The sequence below is a fragment of the Suillus subalutaceus genome (assembly GCF_016647625.1).
Source record: "Suillus subalutaceus strain FC151 chromosome Unknown DFJ58scaffold_163, whole genome shotgun sequence".
Lineage (NCBI taxonomy): Eukaryota > Fungi > Basidiomycota > Agaricomycetes > Boletales > Suillaceae > Suillus > Suillus subalutaceus.
The window spans coordinates 39,981-64,134 of NW_024540412.1; the positions used below are offsets into that span (position 1 = coordinate 39,981).

General features: G+C 44.7%; 7 protein-coding genes across 7 annotated transcripts; 3 read left to right on the forward strand and 4 right to left on the reverse strand.

The window, feature by feature from the left end:
* Nucleotides 1-1,394: 1,394 nt before the first annotated feature.
* DFJ58DRAFT_734011 (uncharacterized protein) lies at nucleotides 1,395-2,783 on the reverse strand (the record flags this gene model as incomplete). The annotated part of the gene is made up of 8 exons (XM_041386391.1): nucleotides 1,395-1,424; nucleotides 1,479-1,640; nucleotides 1,693-1,770; nucleotides 1,959-2,181; nucleotides 2,232-2,327; nucleotides 2,381-2,452; nucleotides 2,499-2,589; nucleotides 2,642-2,783. 8 exons carry the CDS (start codon nucleotides 2,781-2,783, stop codon nucleotides 1,395-1,397), a joined length of 894 nt encoding a protein of 297 aa, XP_041237948.1.
* A 4,882-nt stretch (nucleotides 2,784-7,665) lies between these two features.
* DFJ58DRAFT_846211 (uncharacterized protein) lies at nucleotides 7,666-9,578 on the reverse strand (the record flags this gene model as incomplete). The annotated part of the gene is made up of 12 exons (XM_041393268.1): nucleotides 7,666-7,722; nucleotides 7,871-7,981; nucleotides 8,038-8,122; nucleotides 8,247-8,277; nucleotides 8,446-8,482; nucleotides 8,545-8,579; nucleotides 8,764-8,797; nucleotides 8,847-8,890; nucleotides 8,941-9,022; nucleotides 9,075-9,125; nucleotides 9,177-9,252; nucleotides 9,394-9,578. 12 exons carry the CDS (start codon nucleotides 9,576-9,578, stop codon nucleotides 7,666-7,668), a joined length of 828 nt encoding a protein of 275 aa, XP_041237949.1.
* Nucleotides 9,579-11,843: 2,265 nt separating this feature from the next.
* On the reverse strand, nucleotides 11,844-12,233 carry DFJ58DRAFT_846212 (uncharacterized protein; the record flags this gene model as incomplete). The annotated part of the gene is made up of 1 exon (XM_041393269.1): nucleotides 11,844-12,233. The coding sequence occupies one exon, from the start codon at nucleotides 12,231-12,233 to the stop codon at nucleotides 11,844-11,846; it is 390 nt and encodes a 129-aa protein (XP_041237950.1).
* A 2,251-nt stretch (nucleotides 12,234-14,484) lies between these two features.
* Nucleotides 14,485-15,406, reverse strand: DFJ58DRAFT_718791 (kinase-like domain-containing protein; the record flags this gene model as incomplete). The annotated part of the gene is made up of 4 exons (XM_041384527.1): nucleotides 14,485-14,985; nucleotides 15,024-15,069; nucleotides 15,163-15,268; nucleotides 15,334-15,406. 4 exons carry the CDS (start codon nucleotides 15,404-15,406, stop codon nucleotides 14,485-14,487), a joined length of 726 nt encoding a protein of 241 aa, XP_041237951.1.
* Nucleotides 15,407-16,407: 1,001 nt separating this feature from the next.
* Nucleotides 16,408-16,797, forward strand: DFJ58DRAFT_846213 (uncharacterized protein; the record flags this gene model as incomplete). Its single annotated transcript, XM_041393270.1, has 1 exon — nucleotides 16,408-16,797. The coding sequence occupies one exon, from the start codon at nucleotides 16,408-16,410 to the stop codon at nucleotides 16,795-16,797; it is 390 nt and encodes a 129-aa protein (XP_041237952.1).
* Nucleotides 16,798-18,915: 2,118 nt separating this feature from the next.
* Nucleotides 18,916-19,840, forward strand: DFJ58DRAFT_917250 (uncharacterized protein; the record flags this gene model as incomplete). Its single annotated transcript, XM_041395520.1, has 5 exons — nucleotides 18,916-19,068; nucleotides 19,126-19,174; nucleotides 19,559-19,577; nucleotides 19,626-19,702; nucleotides 19,788-19,840. The coding sequence occupies 5 exons, from the start codon at nucleotides 18,916-18,918 to the stop codon at nucleotides 19,838-19,840; spliced, it is 351 nt and encodes a 116-aa protein (XP_041237953.1).
* Nucleotides 19,841-21,970: 2,130 nt separating this feature from the next.
* DFJ58DRAFT_734017 (uncharacterized protein) lies at nucleotides 21,971-23,718 on the forward strand (the record flags this gene model as incomplete). The annotated part of the gene is made up of 3 exons (XM_041386392.1): nucleotides 21,971-22,702; nucleotides 22,751-23,027; nucleotides 23,165-23,718. The coding sequence occupies 3 exons, from the start codon at nucleotides 21,971-21,973 to the stop codon at nucleotides 23,716-23,718; spliced, it is 1,563 nt and encodes a 520-aa protein (XP_041237954.1).
* Nucleotides 23,719-24,154: the final 436 nt, after the last annotated feature.

Genomic DNA, 24,154 nt, shown 5'->3' on the forward strand with positions numbered 1-24,154 from the left:
GAATTAGGAGACAAGTTCCATGGTAAGGAACTAAGTTGGTTGACTTGGATGGTGCAAACTAAATCATACTTTATACTTCTGCAATTCACGCCACCAGTTCCAGCGACTGTAACATGTTTGACTTACTGGTATACACTTTCTGCACACAGGGAAGACATAGGTTGAGTATCCTCCCTGTGCGTCACCTGAGTTTCCACCATTCTTTGCACCACCTGAGTATCTATCCAAATTGAAAGCTCCATTTGTCCTCAATTAATCTTGTTGAGTATGCATCCTGCCTTCCTCAACTGATTCTACAAGTCCATGAGTCCTTGGTGGGTTTCATGGTACTGACTTAGTATTCCATGGCAGGTTTCTTATCGCCCACTATTTTGCTGCTGTTGAACTTGGAATTGCCGACTTTGTTCCCCTTGTGTTCCCCATTCTTGTGTTCATATAGCAGTACGATCCGACTCGGACTTCCCACATCGGTGGCATTAGTCGGGTACTTGAATGATGAATTGGCATGTGAGTCCTGTGTAGTTACTGCATTCAATTGCTGAGATGACTGAGTATCAGAATCACTGCCCAAGTCACCCCCTGAGCATCCTTAACTCAAGCGGAATTGCCTGCCTAGTAAGCCACCCGAGTATCTATCGGACCGAATTACCCTATCCGAAACTCCATTCATCCATACTAGTGTCCCATAGTATCCGACTGGCGCACTTAAAAGAACCTCGATGCTCTGAAACTGACTGTAGAATCTCTTACTCATCTACACTCTGAACATCCTGGTATGCCTAAGCAATGGATACCAACTCGTATGTGAACTTTTGATCTTCTGTGATGTCAGTTAACTAACTTGTACTAATTGACTGGTAGCACCTCTTGAGGAGATTACACCTCACATTCTGGGCCTTTGGAAAGCTTGTCAGACTGACAAAATGATTGTAGAAAACTTGCGGAAGGTGATTGATGCATCCCGCTATGGAATAGGGTAAGTCGAACACCATTGATTGTTATTGTGTCCTGATTGTACAATTCAACGCCGTGAGATGCAATGATCTACATAAGAGCACTAAGCATGCCCTCCTGTGCACCTATTTGCAGTGGCGATCAGCGCAATGTTTGCACGTCTAATGAAAGAAGACATTACCTTGCGTATTTGGAGCTCACCGGTCTTCTGTACATTAGGATCAGGATTGTAAGTTGTCGCAAACAAATTTGCAAGTGATTGAAGATTCATCTGTGCATCATCCATAACATTGATCAGATTAGCATTTTTTCACATTAAAATTCATCTATAGATCAGCAATAAAATACAGACCTCGGGCAGGTATACAAAGGGTGCACGAGAGCTTGGTAGAAAAATATTGGGATCAAACACGTTTAATTAGTGTTGACCTACTAATTGATCAAATTTCCACCTCTATTGATTTATTTTTCTATTGCAGTGAGTTTGAGCGTGTGACAGTGATTGGCACAACTAGAGCACTTACCCTTCGTGTGGCTGGTCGCATTGACATCTTGCCATCAAGAGACATCATGCACTTCACTGGCACACAAATATCAGAATCCAGGTGCGCTAGTGGTTTGAGTGCCGGATGTTGGTTCCAGGACGATACATCTTGCATATTGTCTCTCAAGCTCCCAGATGGTGGCTGCAAATGATTAAGATCAACTGCACATTGATAACAAGGGCATGTTCCTTACAGCTTCCTTGATGCAATTTGCTAGACATGTTTCTAGTTGCAGTATGTTATCTTCATGCTGCTTGACGAGATTGTTTTTCTAATGCCACAGTGGATCAGCAACAACTTGGGGGAGGTGAAAACAAACCCTTTTTATCTCAGTCCTTTTCTATGAGTGTTCTCTCATAAGCTTTTTGCTCGATCATTAAGGTCATGGACCAACATCCATTCATTCTTGTTTTAAAGCAGACAAGGTGAACAACCATTAATCACATATATCTGTCTTACCATGTCATTTTGCTTATAGCGCACAGTGATGTTTGCTGCTCTATCAAGATGTCGTTGTTCAGATCGTTCAAGGGCTTTGACACGCATCTTCAGCACCAAGATCTCCTGTTTAAGTTGTGCATTCTCCTGAACCAGTGATTTCTCGAGATGGTTCGAGACCTCCTTGTGCACTTCATCATCATGTGATCTATTGTGCACCAATTCTGCCTTGGCCTTCTGTAACCTGTGATCAAGATTTAGTAAGCGCTATCAGGAAATTTTGGCAAGGCTCACCCATCTTTGGCTTGTTGTTCCTTAAACATTGCAGTGTTCTTCATATTCTGGGGGCTTGCTTTGTGATCATTCATAACTGCCTGAAACCCGGAATTTCTACGAATGTACTGTCATCAGTGCGTGAATTGCAAGAGACGCAAAGACCATACTCCTGTCTCATTAATTCCATTTCTTGTTGCATGGGATTTATTTTTTCCTGCAAGCTGTTGCACAAAAATATCCTGGATGATTGAACAGATTCATTTCCTTGACTAGCTGTTAGCCAACCTAGACTCGACTTGGGCAAGTTTGTGGAGAGCGCCATGTGTTTCATTCTTCTGGAGCTTCAAATCCCGGGACATATCCGCAACGCATTCGGCTGGATGGCCATAAGAGTCACTATCCAAAAAGATGACAAAAACCGAACTCACAGATCTGCTGAAGATCTGACATTGTCAACTTTCTATAATTCCCGAAGTGCTCCTCTAGTTCTATGATGCATATCTGAGCATCTAGCAGCTCAGACTCCATATCCTGCAGTTTGTCACGCAGGAGACCAGTCAGTGATGACATTCTGTGTCCTCGATGAAGCCTGCTAAGGTGTAAGTATGATTCAGGAATATTATTAACCGGCATTTGCCGGTTGACTTTGAAAAATCATGTGAAAAATTAACTTCATCAGAATCGGGCATTGGCCACGCATTCAACCTTAGGCTTCACCAGTCCAGTGAAAAACAGTCCTAGCCATATCTACGGCAAACAACGAAATATTATTTATATACCAATAATATTGCAATAACTATGCAAATCAATAAATTGAAAAGTGCAGTTGATCCATTGAGTATGAAGGGCCGCACTGGACAAAAATACGAACATCAATTTTCACAAAACGTATGAGAAAGGTTCCAAGTTTCCAGTTCTTCTAACAGAAAAGTGAAATGCAAAGAACCAAAAGCAAACCAAAAACAACAAAATTAATCAAATTTGAGTGCATCTTGGACTCCCTTCTACTAAGTGCCGGTTCCAAGTGGGACGCCATTGCACTTCAAGAACCGCATATCAACTTTCTCTGTAATACCAGCACCAACCACCGCTGGCACATCCTATATCCTACTCCTCATTATACTAACCCCCAACAGCGTACCCATGCTATAACCCTAATCAATTCCTCACTGAATACTAACCTTTGGAAACAGCTCTCATTCCCGTCTCCAGACGTGGTGGTCATTCAATTCTCCGGACTGTACGGGTGTCGCACCATCTTCAACATATACAATGACAGCAACTCACAACATACCCTAATGGCGATCAACAACTACTTAGAACAGCACATCAAGCTCATAAGACCGAATGCCAATGACCACATGCTCTGGCTGGGCAATTTCAATTGTCACCACCCCCTCTGGGAGGACCCACACAATCGCCACCTCTTCAATCACGAGGCAGCTTGTCCTCTCCTGGACCTCATTGCCAACTATGGCATGCTGCAACTACTCCCTCAAGGTATCCCAACCCTGCAATCCTCTTCCACAGGCAACTGGATGCGTCCTGACAATGGTTTCGGGACGGAACACACTGTCAATGCCGTCATCTCTTGTGACATGAACCCAGCTCTCTGTGGACTCTGCACTGATTATGTACCCATCCAGCTCACCTTGAAACTGGAGACACCACGGGACGAAGACGAACCCCATCACAACTGGCACGACACCGACTGGGATAGCTTCAACCATCACCTTAGCAGCCTCCTAGCACTGTTCCCCCCTCTACCACTAGTATCAGAAGACGAGTTTCAACAAGCAGCTGACAGACTCATGCAGGCCATCACCTCCACCATCGAAGCCAAAGTCCCACTTGCTAAGCCATGTCCCCACTCCAAGCGCTATGGCTAACAAATACATCTCTTCAGAACCTAAGGATGGAGGTAAGACAAGAATCCCAACACTCACGGTCAAACACCCCGACTGCTCGATCATGGAGGCCAACACTAACAGTGAGAAGAGTACCCTTATAGCTAAGTCTTTTTTTCCCCCGCCTCCTGCTAACGACCATATACCTCCTGATGCAAAATATCCAGACCAGGTAGAACGCCACACACCCTTCACTGTGGATGAAATCATGTGAGCCATCATCAAATTGATTGGATACAGGGCTCCTGGTTTGGACGGCATCTGCAACATCATTTACAAGAGATGCACCGATGTCCTAGTATCCTACTTAGTTAGATTATTCAATGCTACATTCACCCTGCAGACATACTATGACCCATGGAGACACTTCACCACCGTGGTGCTTCGCAAACTAGGCAAGCTGGACTACACTATCCCCAAGGCATATCAACCCATAGCTCTTCTCAATACCATGAGAAACTATTAACAGCAGTAGTAGCTGAACAGTTGACCTACATCCTGGAATGCTATCAGCTTTGGGGGCAGACCAGGACACTCAACTACCGACTCACTGCATCAACTTGAAGAAACAGTGAAGAACGCCTGGAGAACTAACAAAGTAGCATTGGCCCTCTTCCCCAAACATGGTCACCAAATGTCTACTCCACAACATGCACATGCGCAGGATACCAGGTAAACTCATTAGTTTTATGGAACAGGTGCTAACAAATCAACAGACTCAACTACAATTCGATGGGTTCACTTCAGACTGGATTCCCATCAACAACGGCATAGGCCAAGGCAACCCCTTAGCAATGATCCTATACATTATCTACAGCTTGGACTTAGGAGACATCACTCCAGCACGGCACAGTAGGGAATCGCTTAAGGAACTCACACTTGCCTTCGTCGACAACACAGCCTTTATTGCCATTGGTAAGGACTTTGAATTGACCCACGCAATTCTAGCAGACATGCTCAAACGGGGCGCCCCGATGGAGGATATGAATGGTCCAGGAAGCACAACTCCAAGTTTGAAACTAACAAATTTGCCCTTATATATTTCTCCATGAATCATGAGAAGACCCACCCCAACATGCACATTCAGGGTGCAACCATCCGCCCCTCTGCCACACACCGCTTCTTAGGTGTCATCATCGACCAGGAACTGCGTTGGAATGTGCAAGTTGATAATGCCGTGGCGAAGGGCCTTGCCTATGTGTTTTAGCTATGCCGCCTGTCCACCTCTGCTAAGGGCATCCCATTATGGCTGATGCGTCAACTCTACCTAGTGGTAGCCGTCCCCAAAATGACCTACATGGCCGATCTCTGGTTCACGCCATCATTCCAAGATAGCTCGGATACCGCCAACGAGGATCCATCAGAGTCACTAAATGCCTATCATCAGTACAACATATTGCTGCCCTCGCTATCACAGGAGCAATGAGAACAACAGCCACTAACCTGCTAGAGGCTCACACCAACCTGCTCCCCACCTCCCTCCTTCTACAAAATACTTGTCACAGAGCTATAGTTCGCCTCACCACTCACCTGAAATCACATCTACTTCACACGCCAGTTCAACGTGCAGCCCAGAGATTTGTGGGATCCCATCGCACCTCCCTACACTGCCTCACTTGTCAATATGCAATAGATCCAGAAGAGATCAAAATGCTCGTACCAGCAACGAACTCAAATGCATACAAGACACACATTGCACCATCCAAGGAGAAGGCAATTAGAGGAGCATGCCCACAACACGGATGGAATACAAGTATACTGTGATGGTTCAGGTCACCAGGGCAACATCGGAGCAGCAGCCATACTCTTCAGGACAGGACAATGCCCTCATGTCCTACGCTACTACCTAGGCAAAGATGAAGAACACACCATATTCGAAGCTGATGTTGTTGGACTATCGTTGGCTGTGGAACTCATCGCAATGGAGGTGGACCCACATTCCCAATATCCATCTTCACTGACAACCAAGCGGCAATCCAATCAGGTGAAGGATTCTACACGCACTCGGGCACATACTTAATCAATCGTTTTCATAGCAGAAAGAAGATAATAGCAAGAGAGTACCTTGATTTTGACTCCGCTGTCTGTTGGGTACCAGGCCACTCAAAGGTGCCCAGGAACGAAGAAGCAGATAAACACGCCAAGAAAGCCGCAGAAGGTCGTCAGAACAACAGCCCCACCATATCTCTCCCCAGATTTCTTCACTTCAACTCCCTCCCCCTCAGCATCTCTGCCCTCAAAGTGGCGCATCACCAATCAACACAAGATCGCTGGAGAAGACTCTGGTGCAAATTGCCAAGATTCAACCATATCAATAGATTGACCCTAAGATTTTAGATTGCTCCTTTGTTACATTCACGGCTAACTTCCCCAAACAGTCTCACAGGTCTATATATGGCACTGCACACAGGCCCGTCCCCCTCCATCGTCACCTCCACCGCATAGGAAAAGAACTGTCCCCGTTCTGTGCACACTGTTCAGGAATAGAAGAAACAGTCCCCCACTTCCTCCTTGATTGCCAACACTTCCACCATCAGAGACACACACTATCAAGTGCACTAGGGTGCAAAGCTTCCTCCCTCTCCTACATCCTATCGAACCCAGATGCAGTCCCCCATCTCACTCACTATGTCAACTCGACAGGACGGCTCTGTCAAACATTCAGTGAAGTATCCCTGCCTCACAAACCCCCAGACTGATACAGCACCCCTGTCTAGCACATAAACATCTGAACATCCCGACTGTACCATACCCGCTACCCCCCTCACCTCCTCAACAGGTACAACTTACCACTTGCCTACATGGAATCACCCATCAACTTGGTCAACCAGATGCAGCAGCAGCTCCCTGCAGAACACAACGAGCTCACTTAATCCCCAACATCTCAGTATCAGCCATCGGAACAGCAAATAGAGTGACAGCACCTGTTCTACTATGCGAATGAACCGCAAACATTCCCTCTTGGTGGTGTGGTGTTCAAACTTTCTCTAGCCTTGCAGAGGCACTTGTCACTATGCATCTCTTATTCACACTTTCCTTAGATTAGGTTCGCACTTTTGCTGCTTACATAATCAATCCACCAGGAGACTCGTATATTTTGGTTTCGTGCTTTTACCTACAGCTAGTGTTGCTGCAGCTCTGGCTTGTGGCCGGCTTTAGCTGAGAGCGGAGCTATAATTAGGTTAGCTGCATACCAAATTAAGCTTATGTAATACATGGCTCGGTCCGGTCATTGGAGCCGTTTCATAGGCTTCAAGCCAGCTCCAGCCACACTTAACATTAGAATAGATATATGATATATTTGTATTGATTTATAAATAGTAAATATATTGAGTGATAATAATAGCAAAGGCCCAAGGGCCAAGGCCCAGGGCCTAGGTTCTGAATTAGGCAGCGCTAACATCTGTCTACAACACACACTAGAATCTAACCTCATATCCGATATCAACAATTGTCATTCAATATGGGCCCCCAAGTCAATGTCAGTCAATGTTTTGATCTGATGTTCAGAAAACTTACCCAATTTAGTTGTACTGTAGTGTGGATCATGCTTGCAGGATCCAAGCGGGGCAAGCAGAGATAAGGGATGCAGCTTTGCAAAGCTGAAGATCATCGCAAATTGGGGTGAGAAGAAATGTCGAGGGAGTCGAGGGAGCAGTGAGTGAAAGGGCAGGTGAAGAGATGGGTGAAAGGGGCATTGAAGAAGCTTCATTTGAGCCGGGCGTAGCGTGATGTCAAGAGTAGACATACCAAGTAGAGATCTGCCTTCGTGTCGCCAGAGGAATAGAGTTCAAGATCATGGCAGTAGCAATACGACGTTGCTGGCTTGACGTAATATGTGGGGCAAACTCTGCCCATGGGCTAGCGTCAAAACACGCAACATAATTCGGGGTAAGTGGCCGCAATGTGGTACTGACCATCATAACATCGATACCTCTCTGCGGGGACACCATCAACGAACAAAAGACCGTGACAAAGGGAAACACATACTGCAGCAGCATACTGCACAATGTATTGTATGAAGGTGAGGTGGGGAGGAGTGTTGTGTAGCATCACTTCAAGACGGTTGAGGTATCAACGTCAAAGTATGGCTGATAGTATTCGACTGTCCACAATCCAGATGGACCTTTGCGCAGTGGTGTGATCTGTGAGATACCCTGTAATTCAATACACGTCAGGGGAAATGATGAGGCAGAGTTTTCGATGTACCTCAGTCAAGGTTTGAAGCCCCAGGATTGTGTTCATTGGTCTGTGCTAGCGTCTGCTCCAAGGAAAGCTACTTGGGTTAAATATTTGATTATGCACTGCATGGCAAACATGCTCACATTTGAACTTGAGATCCTCTGGTCCTTCTTCTTGGTGCTATAACCATTAACAGTGAGGAATCTGGTTTAACAACAAAGTATCAGAACCATAGCACTCACATCATCCACGTTGACAGCGACATAAGCGATGGTGCCTCATGTAGAAAAGCGTAGAATATGAATGGTGCCAACGAGAGAGGGTTAGTGTGGTCAAGCTTGCCTTCCGGCTTGGTTGTCGTTGAGCCATCAGGTGTGGTGTGTGATGTTCATCAATGGCAACATCTTGAAGCATTGTGATCAAGCGGCCAATGAGTTCAAAGATCTCATCCTACATCTGACCTGTCAACAGTTGAGCAAACTCGGGACGCAGAAGCTAAGTAATGAGGTGAGAACGGCACCGCACTAGATATGTAAGCTTTCACCTTGAGCATGAATGCAGAGGCGAAAGACACAAAGACAAAGTGGCCTTGAAGTATGATGAGACCAAGAGAATCGCTGATTAGAACAGTATCTTACCATCAGGAGCAGTGCGCACAAGACCACTAGGTGCCAGCACTTCGATCATTTGCTTAATGACCACCTTTGCGGAGGTGAAGCACTGTATAAAGCTCAGTAGGATGCTTTGGATATGGGACCACAACAGTACTGACCTTGTCAAGGAAGACATTGTCTTTGGGGTGCCCAAGTATCGTAGGCTGATCCTGTTGAAAGCTTCAGTTGGAGATGAAAAACCGCAAGGTGTCTCGACTTACGATGAGCAGAGAGAGCCTCTGAGAGAAACGAGCAGGGAGTGACCTTATTGTTACTTCCCACAGTGACACCTCAGTACTAATACCATTATATTATGCACTTGCCTCCATGCCTCGTTGAAAGGTGTGTTGGAATCCAGAAGAGTACATGACAAGATGTGAATAGCTGACCAAGCTAGAGGAGGCGCATCAGCTAATGACACTAAAGATCGAAACATACACCTGAAGCCCAAAGTAACCACCAATGGTGAAGACTAGAAGGTGCCTGTCGAAGGTGCAACTGATTCTGAAGATGCTGGTGCTTCCTCGCAGGTCAAAGTTGAAGATCCTGTGAAACTGCTGACCAGCGCACCAAGTGGACCTAAGACAACACCATGATATGAACAAGAGCTTCGCAATAGTCATAGGGGGCACTCACAAGGTATCCAATGATGGGGATATAGTGGCAATGGCACTCTCTGGTACGGGCAAGATGATACCTGAAACAGAACCTTCAAAATCCCGGACAACTTAGCTTCACCTGAGGAGAAGGGCGATCCTCGAGCCCAACATATATCAAGGATCTTACCCAGTAGTGGACTGAAGAATATCCGGATTGCCTAGATGAGGAGATTGTCAGATAACAACTGAAATTCAATATCCAAACACAATGCAAGAAGGATCATAATGTGCGTGATGGTAAACACAAAGCGAGAAACAAAAACAAAAGATCAAGGACATGTCAGGTATCATAGATGACAACCTCGTTGTCGATGTCATCACATTCTTGCTCTGCAATGGCTTTGAGAACAGCGTCATATGCATGGCTGTCATCTGTAGGTCCACTTGAGACAGGTCCCAAAAGCTCATTGGAGCTATTATCAGATGCCATCGCAGTTTCCATGGCCCATTGTGATGCCGCCCAGCCTTTGGTGAAGGTAAGATGTACTAGTTTGAGAATGAATTTCTTTGCTAACTTTACACGGTCCTCATCCCAATGATCTGTAGCCCATGACATTCAACATGTGGGATCAACAACTATAAACCAATCATAAGACATCAACTTTTATAAAAATGCGAGGGACTGACACATCGCAATGGCATATGCATTTGTGCAGGACATCCTGTCATCATACTTCTCCACCCAAGTCAAACCAATGTTGATGAGCGGTGCACAGTGTGGGGCGCTATTGGCCACCTGCTTCCAATCCTCAAGTAACCTTTCAAACGCTGGAACTGTACGACCCAACATGGGAGTGCTCTTGCTCAACATAGATTGGTGAGCTCTGTGGGGGGGACTGAAATTACAAGATTAGATGTGACATAGGTTACGAAGATGTCGATACTGACCTCCAGAATTACTTCAAAGTCCTGTAGGAAATGCCATTCTATTGGACTCAACTTTTTGTCATATATAGAGCATTGATTGGCAGACTCAAAGAATATATCAACCGCCTAGGCAATGGTTAGCCCACCACAAATATTCAGTGAGATGAGACCTCACCTGACGTAGATTGCATAGACGATTGAGCATGACATAAACTGAATCCCAGCGGGTTGGCTCATTGAGCAGGAGTTCGACTTCAGGGAGCTTTATAGGCTCGCCTGTGTCTCCTTGGAAATAATCACTTTCATTACCTATCTCGATGGTCTTCCTAAAAGCCGAACATCGTTGGTTTGATGCATGGATGGAGCACACAAGATTTCTAGCCTGTTCGAGAGCTTTACTGGTGATGGCGCCAACATACTCATTCTTGTCGATGATTTGACCACAAACACTCCAGGTATTCTCCACGGATGAGAAGTCCACTGTCACGTAGTTGTCAACAATATGTTTCACACATATGTTGATTACGTGCGGAAAAGAAGGGATTCTGTTTTCGATTGGATGATATTTGATCTTGCGATCTTCGAGTAAGCTTGAGAGCTCCTTCATGCATGTTTGATTGTTTGCTGCATTGTCCAAAGTGAAGTGTCCAGGCTAAATGAAGTCAGAGCACATATATGGTACAGCTGAACACTCACATCCTTTGCAACATCAGCACGATCGAGGAGATGCAGCATTACTGAACCAAGAGATTTGTCGGTATGACTTCCTGGAACGTGGTGAAACACAATCAAGGCTGCCTTCAAGACGAGCACTGATGTCTGCTCTTCCTTGGCAATCCAGTGAGTGTACCTAAGATGTATGGTGGGATTCTCGATAACCAGACACTCACAGCAAGATCACCTTTCAACACCTGGAAATACTCCTGCCACGCAACAATTATTAGCTCACGAAGTTTTGTGCGGTGGGGAATGTCTGAATCGGTCAAATCCTTCCGTAAAAAATGTATCAGGCATCAAAACTCCACACATTCGATAATGTTTATTGCCTGCAGAAAATGAATTAGCAAGGGGACAGGGGACATAGAAAGTAAATATCAACTTGCCTGATCGTCTGCAACTATGAATTTCACCAACTGACGGTGCATCTCATTGATGCTGAAATCTGGGATATAATCATCCAGAGATAAGATAGGCGTCACTCTTATCCAACACCCTACATAAGCATAACCCTAACCCTAAAAATGGCCAAACCTTCGACTTGAAAATTTTCAACAGTTGAGATTGAGAGACTGAAGAAAGATTAGTGACGAGTTTGTTATTAGTACATGTAGTAACACTATATACTGGTGCATTAGGCCTTTCTCAGTGCCTCCTTAACAGAGTCCGAGCTGAGTTTCCGGTGTAATGCTTTGGCCTTCCGGCACCTTTTGACCTTTGTCTTTCCCCTTCAGCAGCAGTATTCTGTGCTTGAAAGAGGATTTCTGAGAATGTGAGAAGTGCTGCTTCATCCTGTATATCTCCCTCTTCTTCCACACTGAACTCCATATCATCTTCAGAATCACTGCAGCTGGAGTCCTCCTCAGAGTCAGAGACATCTTCGACTGTGGCTTTGCGGGACTTGGAAAGTGCAGACTGAATATTTCTGAGACGAGCCTTATTAGCTTTAGACTTTACACCCATCGAGAGATGCTTTATGTGTGTAATATCACTGATTTTTGCTGCCTTCTCCTCCTCGGTCCTGCCCAGGCACATATCACGTGATGTATTATATAAGCGGCCAAATATTGGTGTGCCGAAAACTTTAAAATCATTCCCTTGCATCCCATGGCCTTATAAACCACTTTCTGACTTTATAGAACAAAATTTTTCGGAGGATGAAAATCTCCTCCAGTTTTGAATATTTTTTATTTCTGCTTCCTGGCAATTCAATTTATGCTACTCATAGATAGTTCCTAGGATCCATATACATTAGAAACAAATATATGTGTCCATAATTTGAGCAATGGCGAGGCTCTCAATGTGCTGATGTAAGCGGTGCTGGATAAGAGTGACGCCTATCTTAAGGTGGTTCCAGGCGGAAAATTGCCGTGTCCCTGATTAGGGATGGTACCGAGCGACTCAATGTGATACACAGGGTCCCGGAGCCTTTCACGGATAGTTGCCAAAGTCCACCCTTCAGCAAGTCACTCATTGAGTGGCTGTATGTAGATCGGCCAGCATAGGCGCTCCGCCTCTTGCAGGAAAAAGTCAGTGTGGTGATAGAAAGCATGAGTACGATGGGCAGAAGTGCCGGTTGAGTGCTGATATGACATAACCTGGTGTGAACTGTCCACCTTCTGCAACTCCCTGGACAAGGCCATAATAAGAAAGAACGAAATAATTGCAGATGCAAAACTCACTCACAGATTCTGCAAATCTTGCGTTTAGTAGCTGAATCTCCCCTGAAGAAGTAGTTGATATCAGCCGTGCTTTTAGGCTGCTTTCCTTGGACACCCGTAACTAAGGGATTGACTTAGGTGGAGTAGATGGTACTAGTAGCTGTCTGCAGAGGGCTGGGAACTGGAGGAGCCCTAATGCTGGGTGCCGGCAAGTTATCTTCTTCATCCCCGGAGACATTGCCAATGTCAATGTATTCGCCATCATCTGGTGTGCAACTAGTGCCAGTACAAACTGGGCTATTATTGCAGAACCTCAGAGGCAGTTGCTGTTGCCTTTGGGGGTGTTGAAGCATAGTTGCATTCAATGCAACAGCGGCAGCGATGGGTGCAACAGTGGCAGTGATGGGGGTAACGATGGGGGTAGCATCAATTGGAGCAGCAGCAGTAGGAGTTACAGCAGCATGAGTAGGCACAGCAGTAACTTGAGACTTCTGCCCTTGTCGACGAGAAGGCATGTTTGAGTGGCTGTAAAGATTCAAAGACACAGTCTTTATGTATCTTCATCAAGGGAAACAGTGGGCAAACCCCAGTCCTGAGCCAACTCATGACAAGTCCAACATGTACACAACATCATTAATTGTGATATGACACCAGGGGGACAACTGAACATATGCCCAAGGTATGTACCGTAAGATCTTGTTCATTCAAGTGGTCCTAGGCGGCGCAATATATGTGTGGGGTTTCCCTGATGCCCACTACCTTACCCAATGAGAGGGTTACCGATACCATAAGATGTGCATTCTGATGTACCCTAGATCTCGCAATCAGTTGGTTATATCAAGGAAAGTAAAGCTTACCTACATCCTCAGAGTCAACTGGCTATCCAGAAGCCAGATTGCGATGTAGCAAGGACATCCAGCGAAAGGGACTCCTCATGTTTGCAAAGGGTTTGGTTCTCAGGGTGGGTGGTTTGACGATCACTGAACACGTGTTTCAGTTATCAACCAATGGCTCAAGTGATTTAATGCTTACCTTCATTCCAGGAGTCGATAACTGATTGATTGAGCATTTAATAGCGATACAGGGCAAGGGGATTGGGGTGTTTGTGGAAAATCCCCCATGCGTCGTCCAGGAGGTTGGTCATGATGGCGATATGCAGGACAAGTTTGTTTCTGTAGCAGGCCGACCGATTTGGAGAAAAACAACACTTGCAAGTTGCAAGGAGGATGGGCAAGGAGATGGTAGGGTGAGAAAAAGATAAGAAGCTGCGTGACTCAGCATGGAGTTGGGAATCAGGCCTCAGGAATCAGGATTATCAAATTTGTTGACATGTATTTGACCGCATTGAATGGTATGAAACCTATGAGAAACACTGATTGTAGAGTACACTGTACAGTTATGTAGAGATAGAACGAAAGACATATTCAACAGCGTGATCTAGCAACTAATGGCTTTTTCCACAGTGCAGTTGGGTGCATGGGAGAGGCATTACATTGTTGTAAACTTGGAAATCACATTAGCTTCAGATTGTGAATGGGAAAATGAGACAGAATACTCACACACAAGTAGATCTGCAAAGTGGTGTTGCATCCAGCAGACATGGGGCCGCCTCAACCATCCAGTGTTCATTGGAGATTGGAGGGTCCACAAAGCAATGAACGAAGATGCCCATAGTCAGGGTCTTCCGAGAACGCAAGAGAGCACGTGTAGATGAGAACACTTGCAAATTTGATGGGAATTCCATCGCATAAGACTTCGATGGTGGTGTTGACCTTGCACTCGAGTACAGAAGAGCTGGAGAGTTTCTCGGAGTCACTAGTTAACCAAGGAAGGGAGCCACGTAACAGATAGATCAACATGTAAGTAAGTGATTCAAGGTCATCACGATGACCCAGGTCAACTCCTAAGTGGTTGTTGATTGAAGCGAAGGCAGGAGTGCCAGTGAGACATTGATTCTGACAAAAGGGAATATGGACTCTGGTTGCAGTGTCCCAGTATTCCTTCACGATACCGAAATCAATTATAAATGCAGTGTGCTTCAGATGGCCAAGGCCCACCAAGACATTCTGCGGTTTGATATCACAGTGAACATAATTGTTTGAGTGGCTGTACTCAAGACGTGAGAGCTGGAAAATGAGTTAGCCTATCTGCAACAACCCAGCACAAACCGACTGATCAGTTGAATTCCTAGATCGACAACAGTATGAAGGCTAAATTTTCGATCATGTGCGAGGAAAAGATCATGCAGTGATGGCCCAAGGAGGCCGAGAGCCAAAGCATGATATGTTCATTCTCGACCAAACCAGAGAGTGTGGGGTATCCCAACACCCCCTTCAAGTTGTTTCAGAATGGCGTATTCGTGCTGTACAGAAGATGGCTGGGCTGTGATAGATTCGAGTTTGATGGCAACTGCATAAGTAGATTCCAGAGTATGTTAATTGTTTATAATTATAGTCAGCTTGTGAACAACACACCGTATGAACCAGATCCCAAAACATCTCCGAGTCTGAATCTACTGTCAACTCGTATCGGGACCTTATGGTTCATGGTGGGTATACTATGAGATAACTTGAGCCTTGAGGTTTCGAGGAGTAACAGTCAAACTAACCGGGAATGAGACTTCATGAACAGAGATGTGATTTCATATTTATAAATCAGCTTGAGCCGCCGTTGATTATTTTTGGCTTACAGTTGGTTCGTGGGACTCCAAACGGCTAATGAACCGGACCAAACTATATATAAGTAGCCTGGCTCACTAGGATAGCCAAAATACTTGCAAACCGATGAATGCCAAGCTGGAGCGGGCCGTAGCCGAGCTGCGGTTGTACTACCTACAGCCCAGCCAAAACTTGTTCACCACAGCAGCATTAAGCCTTGTGCTATCACCGAGCTGAGTATGGAGAAAAATGTGAGTATGGAGAAAAATGTGAGTATGGAGAAAAATGTGAGTATGGAGAAAAATGTAAGTATGGTGACCAAGCTTGTTATATCCTTGTCGTATGGTCTCCAGAGGTCCTTAGCGGAATTTGCTAGGACTTCGTGTTCATCCATGCTCGCCGACAACGGTCCAAGTCAGTGTACACGTTCAGCAACTTTGTTTATGATCATCCATTTCCCAATACAGCCAAATGCAAACAAGGGACTTCAAAATCAGACAATTGACAACTGATTTTCTTTGATTTGTTGTTTTGAAAATCCATTTCCATGTGTTCCAATTTTTGTCCAGTGCAGCCCTTCATAAGATAGGCGTCACTCTTATCCAGCACCGCTTACATCAGCACATTGAGAGCCTCGCCATTGCTCAAATTATGGACACATATATTTGTTTCTAATGTATATGGATCCTAGGAACTATCTATGAGTAGCATAAATTGAATTGCCAGGAAGCAGAAATAAAAAATATTCAAAACTGGAGGAGATTTTCATCCTCCGAAAAATTTTGTTCTATAAAGTCAGAAAGTGGTTTATAAGGCCATGGGATGCAAGGGAATGATTTTAAAGTTTTCGGCACACCAATATTTGGCCGCTTATATAATACATCACGTGATATGTGCCTGGGCAGGACCGAGGAGGAGAAGGCAGCAAAAATCAGTGATATTACACACATAAAGCATCTCTCGATGGGTGTAAAGTCTAAAGCTAATAAGGCTCGTCTCAGAAATATTCAGTCTGCACTTTCCAAGTCCCGCAAAGCCACAGTCGAAGATGTCTCTGACTCTGAGGAGGACTCCAGCTGCAGTGATTCTGAAGATGATATGGAGTTCAGTGTGGAAGAAGAGGGAGATATACAGGATGAAGCAGCACTTCTCACATTCTCAGAAATCCTCTTTCAAGCACAGAATACTGCTGCTGAAGGGGAAAGACAAAGGTCAAAAGGTGCCGGAAGGCCAAAGCATTACACCGGAAACTCAGCTCGGACTCTGTTAAGGAGGCACTGAGAAAGGCCTAATGCACCAGTGTATAGTGTTACTACATGTACTAATAACAAACTCGTCACTAATCTTTCTTCAGTCTCTCAATCTCAACTGTTGAAAATTTTCAAGTCGAAGGTTTGGCCATTTTTAGGGTTAGGGTTATGCTTATGTAGGGTGTTGGACAAGAGTGACGCCTATCTTAATTGAGCAAAGATTGGTTGAAGATTGGTTGAACATGTTGAAATTCTTTGACTTGACTTTGCTCAATATTTGAATGTTTGAACATTCTTGTGCATGCACCATCACTTCATGTGATGATATTGATATGCAGTGGACCAATTATGATATATATTGGGACATTCCATCCATACTCAGTTCACCTCAGCTTTCTTCTTCCCCTCCATCATCTTGTCCTCCTCTCAGCAAAATCTTGCTGTTGACCTCAACCATCCTGGTACCATGTGATACTGATTTTCTTGCTTAGCCACTGCACTAACAAGATAAGTACTAGGCCTTTTCACGGCCCAATCCATCTGCTGATTTCACCCACTCGACAGTCATCCAAGTAAGTGCTATTTGCCATTATGGCGCATATATGCACACATTTTGAACATTGTGAGTTATCTGACATTGTCAGGTTCAGCGAGTTCCATTAAAAGCTACCCAATATACTTTAACTGACTGTTAAGACTGTACTCAAGGGGTCTCAGATCTGAAGGGCTTTGACCTCAGCTCATGCGCTATGCCCCTTTCCCGAGTATTGCCTCTTATTTCAGAGTACTGAAGTATCGCGTCTAGTGAGACGGATAAGTATCGTAACAGATACATTAAGGCTTCCAGATATCGGACGTATAGAGTAACAACTAATCCAGATCAGATCCGAACTAAAAACTAACAGATAAAGACTATCTGAATACAGAGGCAGATATGTAGACTATTGGAATCAATCCTAAGTCTCGGATTAGACAAGAGTAGAAGACTCAAGTTCAGACGGATAATGGAGGACAAACGGAGGGACTTAGGGTCCACACGGAATGAGTGCAATCTAAGATGATATTCGAACTGAAGTACTACAGCGCATATACAAGGGTTTATATACTACAGATAACTAACGGAATGATCAATAAGCAAAGGTGCGAGGCTATGTACGAAGTATAAGCAAAGTATAATCAAAGTGTATTGGTAAGTTGGATGGATCATGAATCATGAATCGGAAATGAACATAAGTTAAATGGATCAGTAATGATAGCGGAAGTAAGGATAACCAGATTACCGGTGTAGAGGAATACCAAAAGGAGATGAATGATAGTTAGAGTTATATGAACAGGAAATGAAATAAGAATCAGATCAGATCTGTGGACCAGACGACGGATATGTCCATCAGATCTGGATCGGATCTGAGATCTGGATCTTCAGATCTGTACCCGGATATATGGTATATGACACTGACATCTATTGCCATAGAAACACGAGAGCGAGGCAGTTGTCATTGTGAGTACTGTCAATGGGCCTAAATGTGTATCACAAATGCTGCGCTGCATAAAGTGGCAACACCACTGTTAACTTAGTCTAGAAATATCCATCAAAATACTGCAGAACCAGGCTAAAGCAAGCCCAGCATAAAACAATCTGAGCGTGGACCATGCTCGGACCATTCTTCAGACTCCTCATTAAATGTGTCATATGATTCTGATGAAGACTACTGTTTGGCCCAGAAAGAGTGGAACGAGAGTTTAGAACTACTGTCACAGGTGGGCAAGCTTAAGTACTTTGGCAGGAGATGTAGTTACTGTAATACAAATGCACCATGTCTACACTAATGAACAACATGTCTTGCAGTATATGATCGTTACACTTGTGTCGGGTTTGGCAAGTCATTTTTCATGCCCAGTGAGAACCGGCCCTCACCATATCGACGGAAAACAATGGATATATTTACAAAGCTACGCAAATTGTGAATTTCACATATATTTAGAAAGTTGATGTGCATTATGTTTGATCAATACAACGCAAAGTTCAAACACACCATTTTGTCGATGTCTTGCAAGATGATGTGATTTGACTTGGTAAGCGTATATGAAATGATCGATTACACGAATTTAAGCAAGACTCCGACATTCTCACTAGGTCCACCCTCAAACCATGACAATGTCTAGTCCAGCCTGTCCAGGAGCCTCCCATTTCCTTACTTTCGGAAGCACCCTGTGGCCTGGCATATTCTTGTTTACAGTAGTTGTTGGACCAGACAGGTCTCAAATTGATGATGTTTTTGGATTAACAGTGGTAAAGCTCCCTGTATGTATCTTCTCTGGCTTTGATATTTTCAATAACCTAATTTGAGATGTTTTCTAGGACACTATCTATGCGGCCTGTTTCTCTGCACTGCCTGGCTCACAAATCAGTAAGTGACTTGGATACACCTAACTCATTTCGAATGTTCGCTGAATCATCTATTATAGCGCATATATGCGCATGAATCTCTTATCTAAGTGCAAGATAGTGCTGACTTAGTACACGCAGCACAAAGCTTTTTGAATGAACATGCATCACTGAGTCTGACCTGAGGCCCACAGTATCCACTGTCCCTGGTCTACCATACCACCTTCAACACTGGGTCCTCGCTGTCTGTGCCTGTGCATCACCTAGATCTAGCATTTTGAATAAATAGGAGGTATGTCAATCTAGAAGACTAGAACTTCCAGCAACATCTGACTTTAGGCTTGTGACATGATCAATGTCATCAGCAAATTCTCATCCGACGCCTAATATATTGGTTGACATCTAGCGCAGTTGCAGCAGAGCAGGTGGGTAGCAGGTAGTTATTATTTCACGGCATTGATTTATGTTTTCAGGCATATGGATCCGAATGGAACAGCAACACAGTCAACATCCAGCGCAGGTGCAGAGGTTGACATCAGGCAGGAAACAGGTGAGGACCAGGTGAGTGGCAGGGGCAGTATCAACCAGCTATCATTTTTGCACTGTGATTTGCTTGTTCTTGTAATGTATATCAGCATTGTTTTTGTGCGATTTCGGTAGTTTTATTGCCTGGTATGACTACAGTTGAGAATCTACCATCATTGATGGAAATATCATATGCAAAAATCGGCGTGAAATCGTGGGATCTCCGTCGAACAGCATTGCTAGAAAATCTCATGTCCCATTCTCTACAGAAATTTACGGAAATCTTGTGTTCCTGGTTCATCAATATTTTGGCCGTTTTCCATCGATATGGTGAGGTCCGGTTCTCACTGGGTTTCATGGGCGAGAAGCCTTTGGCATGGGTCATTCTTCTCGCAACGAATGCTATTATATTAAGTGGTTACCACACTAGTAACTTACACCAACTTGACTCGGAAGGATGCGACTGCCCAGAATCAGGACACATTGTTGGCAGTTCTTTGACTGACCAATTTGAGTTGGACATGCAGTGCTCATGCGGCGTGCAGTACTGTATGGTTGGAAGCAAATTAGTACTAGTGCTCCGCAGTGTACTATTAAATGACCTGTCAACTTGAAGAGTTAGTGAATGATTATTATCTTTGCTGTGTGAAGGAATGCGAGATGCCAAAAAGCTCATGTATGATGGAATCTGGATGCGATCACAGTTGAAAAAGGAAGTGTTGTCACGGTTGTCAGTTTGGGCTATGGATATTCTTTGAGCCTTAGGCATATCTAACTGATCATACAATCTCATTCTCCCATTGCACTGACAAGACACAGACGAGTACATATTTGTATGCAGGAATGGGCAAGTGTCCTTATGAACATGCCTGAAAATATGTCAGTGAGCTGTTATTATTTAAGAGAAACACTAATGTCATTAGCAAAGTAGTCCTCATCAAAGGATGACCTGGTCATCCCATTGCTCTCGACATGATCTGCTAAAAGATCAAGTTGAGTGTCAGCCTGTCGGAGAGAAGCCTTGTTGTGGGCGCAGATTGTAGTGAGATATTGGGTGTCTGTGACACCAACAGACGGTGGATGCTTTTCAAGGAGTGCATTCAACAACACTCGTGATTCTCACTCTGCTTGAGCGAACTCCACTTGTGCTTCGCGATACAAGAAATCACATAATGTGTTTCATCTGGCACTTTCTTCCAGTTCCCAGTATGATGTAAAGAGGCGCATGCGTTGATGTTCGTGGACTGCTTCCTTTAAATGGACAACCAAGTGGAAAACTCTCGGGCTAAGCCTATCCAAATGCATCAAGAACGCATCATCCAGCTATATTTGCAATCCATATGATGAGAACTATGCATGGTTTGGAACAAGTAAATTGTCACCATTGGAACTGCCCAACATACAATCAAAGAAGTGATGTTCTTGAAAAGAGGATGGCCGGCGATACAGATGAAAAGAATGATCACAAATTTCACTATGATTCTGCTGAGGCCGACTTGAAGTCAGTGATCCAGTTAAAGCAGGGGTGCTGGTGATATGGTGTTTGTTGTCTGAATGCTTAGAATCAGCTGTCAATGGAAAAATATCATCATCCATCTCCAAGAGGCTCGTCACTATCACTGGTATGTAAGTTAAGCCACATTATTTCAGGAGTCATAAATACCTGATCCTCTGCATGATAAGGGAGAGCTTGGAGGAGAGGTTTGGGGAGGGGAGACGATATGACTAGGAGGAGAGACTACATGACTGAGAGTAAAGGTAGGGTAGTGAGGTGGTTTACAAGGGCATTGAGGAGGTGTAGATAATGGCAAACATGGAACTTGGCCACATGGAGTAGCATCTAGTACATCCATTTTTTCAATGCAGTTGGAAATGTGCTAGGGTCTGGGAGGGCATGACAGTGAGTTCCTAAGCGGTTAATAGCCATCAGACTTTGAATGTCCTTTGCTGAGAATTCCACATCTGCTGTCCTGTGGGTTTCTGGGGTTTCTCAGTTACAATATTAATAATGATGAACGATAAGGTTACCCGGAGTAGCCTAAGCAATAAAGTGAACACATTGATTTGGACTTTGGCACCCCATATTGGAAATTATGGCACGCTGCAGCCAGTTTAGACTTTTTTGGCTTAGTATAAGGCTTCTTTCAAATTCAATTCAGTTTCGCCTCATTGTACCCCTTGTTGTAATTGATTCAATCCCCCTGTGTCATAATGAGGATACTTTCCCATCGCGGAAATCTGCACATTGAGTCAATGTGCAGATTTCTTCCACCCTTGAGAACAACTCGCCACAATGCAGCCCTCTCGCCAACTGGTGCCTCCAAATGTCAATGAAATATCTCACTTCGATGCTTCCCGCAATTTGTATGCACTGGTTAATATGACTCGGATGCCTGTACCTCCACAGCTGTCATGGCCCGAGAACGACGGTGGGCATGCTCTGATGCAGTTCTCAGTATCCGAGTCTGGCCCAGGCTCTGATAAACAGCTGCCCACCAACAATGACTCGGAGCCTGAGTTGTACAATGCAGGCCTGCAGATGATGAGCATGCCTCAACTGCCTCAACAGGACCCCCAGAATCTTGACGCACCTGCTATTGGTGCTATGCACAATCAGCCCGGGCCATCTCAGTTTCATGCTCCCATGTTTACTGATACTAGCATGCATCTGCAGCTGTACCATCAGAATCTTGATACACCTGCATTTGGTGCCATGTACAACAATGTCATGAATCTTAGCATCGCACAAAGTCCTTATTTGGCCACAAGGCCCCTGCACTATTACCCTTCTCCTAACATGGGTTCCTTCTATCCTGACTTTAGTGAGCCAGTCATGTTGAAGGGCAAGGATGTAGCATTACCACAAGGCACCAAGCATGAGCCTCATCAAGAGGTAATGTTCGTGGATGAGGACATAACATCTAGTCAACATGGAGAACAACATCAGCAAGGCAGCAAGGTGCAAAGCACCTTCAAGTTTCGCGAATATCACGGGCCACCAAAGAAGAGGGGTAAAGTGGCCACGGTAGGTGATCGCCAGTCAGATGATACCAATGTGCTGATGGACTCATAGCGAAGGGTGGAGAAATCCAGTTCTCAGTCTCGAGCATTTAATTTGGTGCCATCCACAGCCCTCCCTATCACTGCATCAGCACCATCCACATCTACATACCGTGTGGATCTGGTATACGACCAAAACAATACAAAGCACCAGCGCATTGTCGACTCTGCGGAGCAGTCAATCATCACAGATGCCATTAATGAAAACTGCTTAACAGACCTATCGACTAGACAGCAGTTAGTTCTACAGGAGTTGAGAGCAGCAGCAGTATCAGAATATAAAGATGAAGGTAAGCTAGTTCGTACCTTTTTAAACCTATACTGAAAAATTGGTCGTGCGTCAAAAGTGTTCAGAAATAATTAGGCTGCTGTTAATTCGGAGACCTTATACACGGACCTATCTGCACCATACGAAAGTATCATGCAGACAAGCAAAAGATTGCATGCAATATAGTCCAACTTGGATACCATCTGCGATCTCCAGCACGGGCAGCCACCACCGAACCTGAACACCAGGCAGGCTTGATCATCATGCTCATCGACGACACAATAGTATTCCTACCCAGATATGTTTTTGGTGAGGACGAAGATACTCATGAGTTACACTTCCTGGAAAATGTGATGGTGTGGAATGTTTTTCTCAATACAATTGTGGAACACAACCTCTACCCCTACCTCCATAAACTCAACAAAATGTTTTGCGCAGCTGCTGTGGCTGTCAAATGTGCATTGATGAAGCTTAGGACGGGGAAACTGCTGGAAATTGACTTTACATTTCAGAGATTTAGACACATATATGAGGATCTACTGAAGCATATTGACGAAGACCGTAGCTCAAGGGTTAATGGATCCGAAGGGCTTGGCCTTAGCTCGTGCGCTGTGCCCCTTACCCGAGTACATGCCCTTAATTTCAGAATGAAGTCCGAAGGACTTCCGGAGACTGGCTACTCTGGTGGAGTGCTGAAGGACTTCCCATGGTAAGCTTTTTGGATGGAAACACATAGAGGAGAGACTGCAATGGACAGAGTCCAAAACAGGATAGGATAGGATAGGAGGAGTGGTCTGAAGGACAGGATGTCCGAAGGTCTGAAGGTTAAGACGTCCAAAGGTTACAACGTCCAAAGGTTATGTTGTCCAAAGGTTATGTCGTTCAAAGGTCTAGGAGGAGCAGAGGAGCAGACAGGATTAGGACAGGAGGGGAAAGGCTACTACAGACAAGGTCTGGAGTAGAAACGAACAGAGGTAGACTACACTGAAGTAGAGACGGAGTTGACAGAAGTAGACAGAAGTCTCGGAAAGACAGGAAGTGCTGGAAAGGCAAAACTTCGGTCTAGGGAATCAATCCCTAGACTTCAGAACAGAGACATTAGGGACAAATCCGAGGGTCTGGATTTCCAGTGTGAAGGAGAAATAGTGA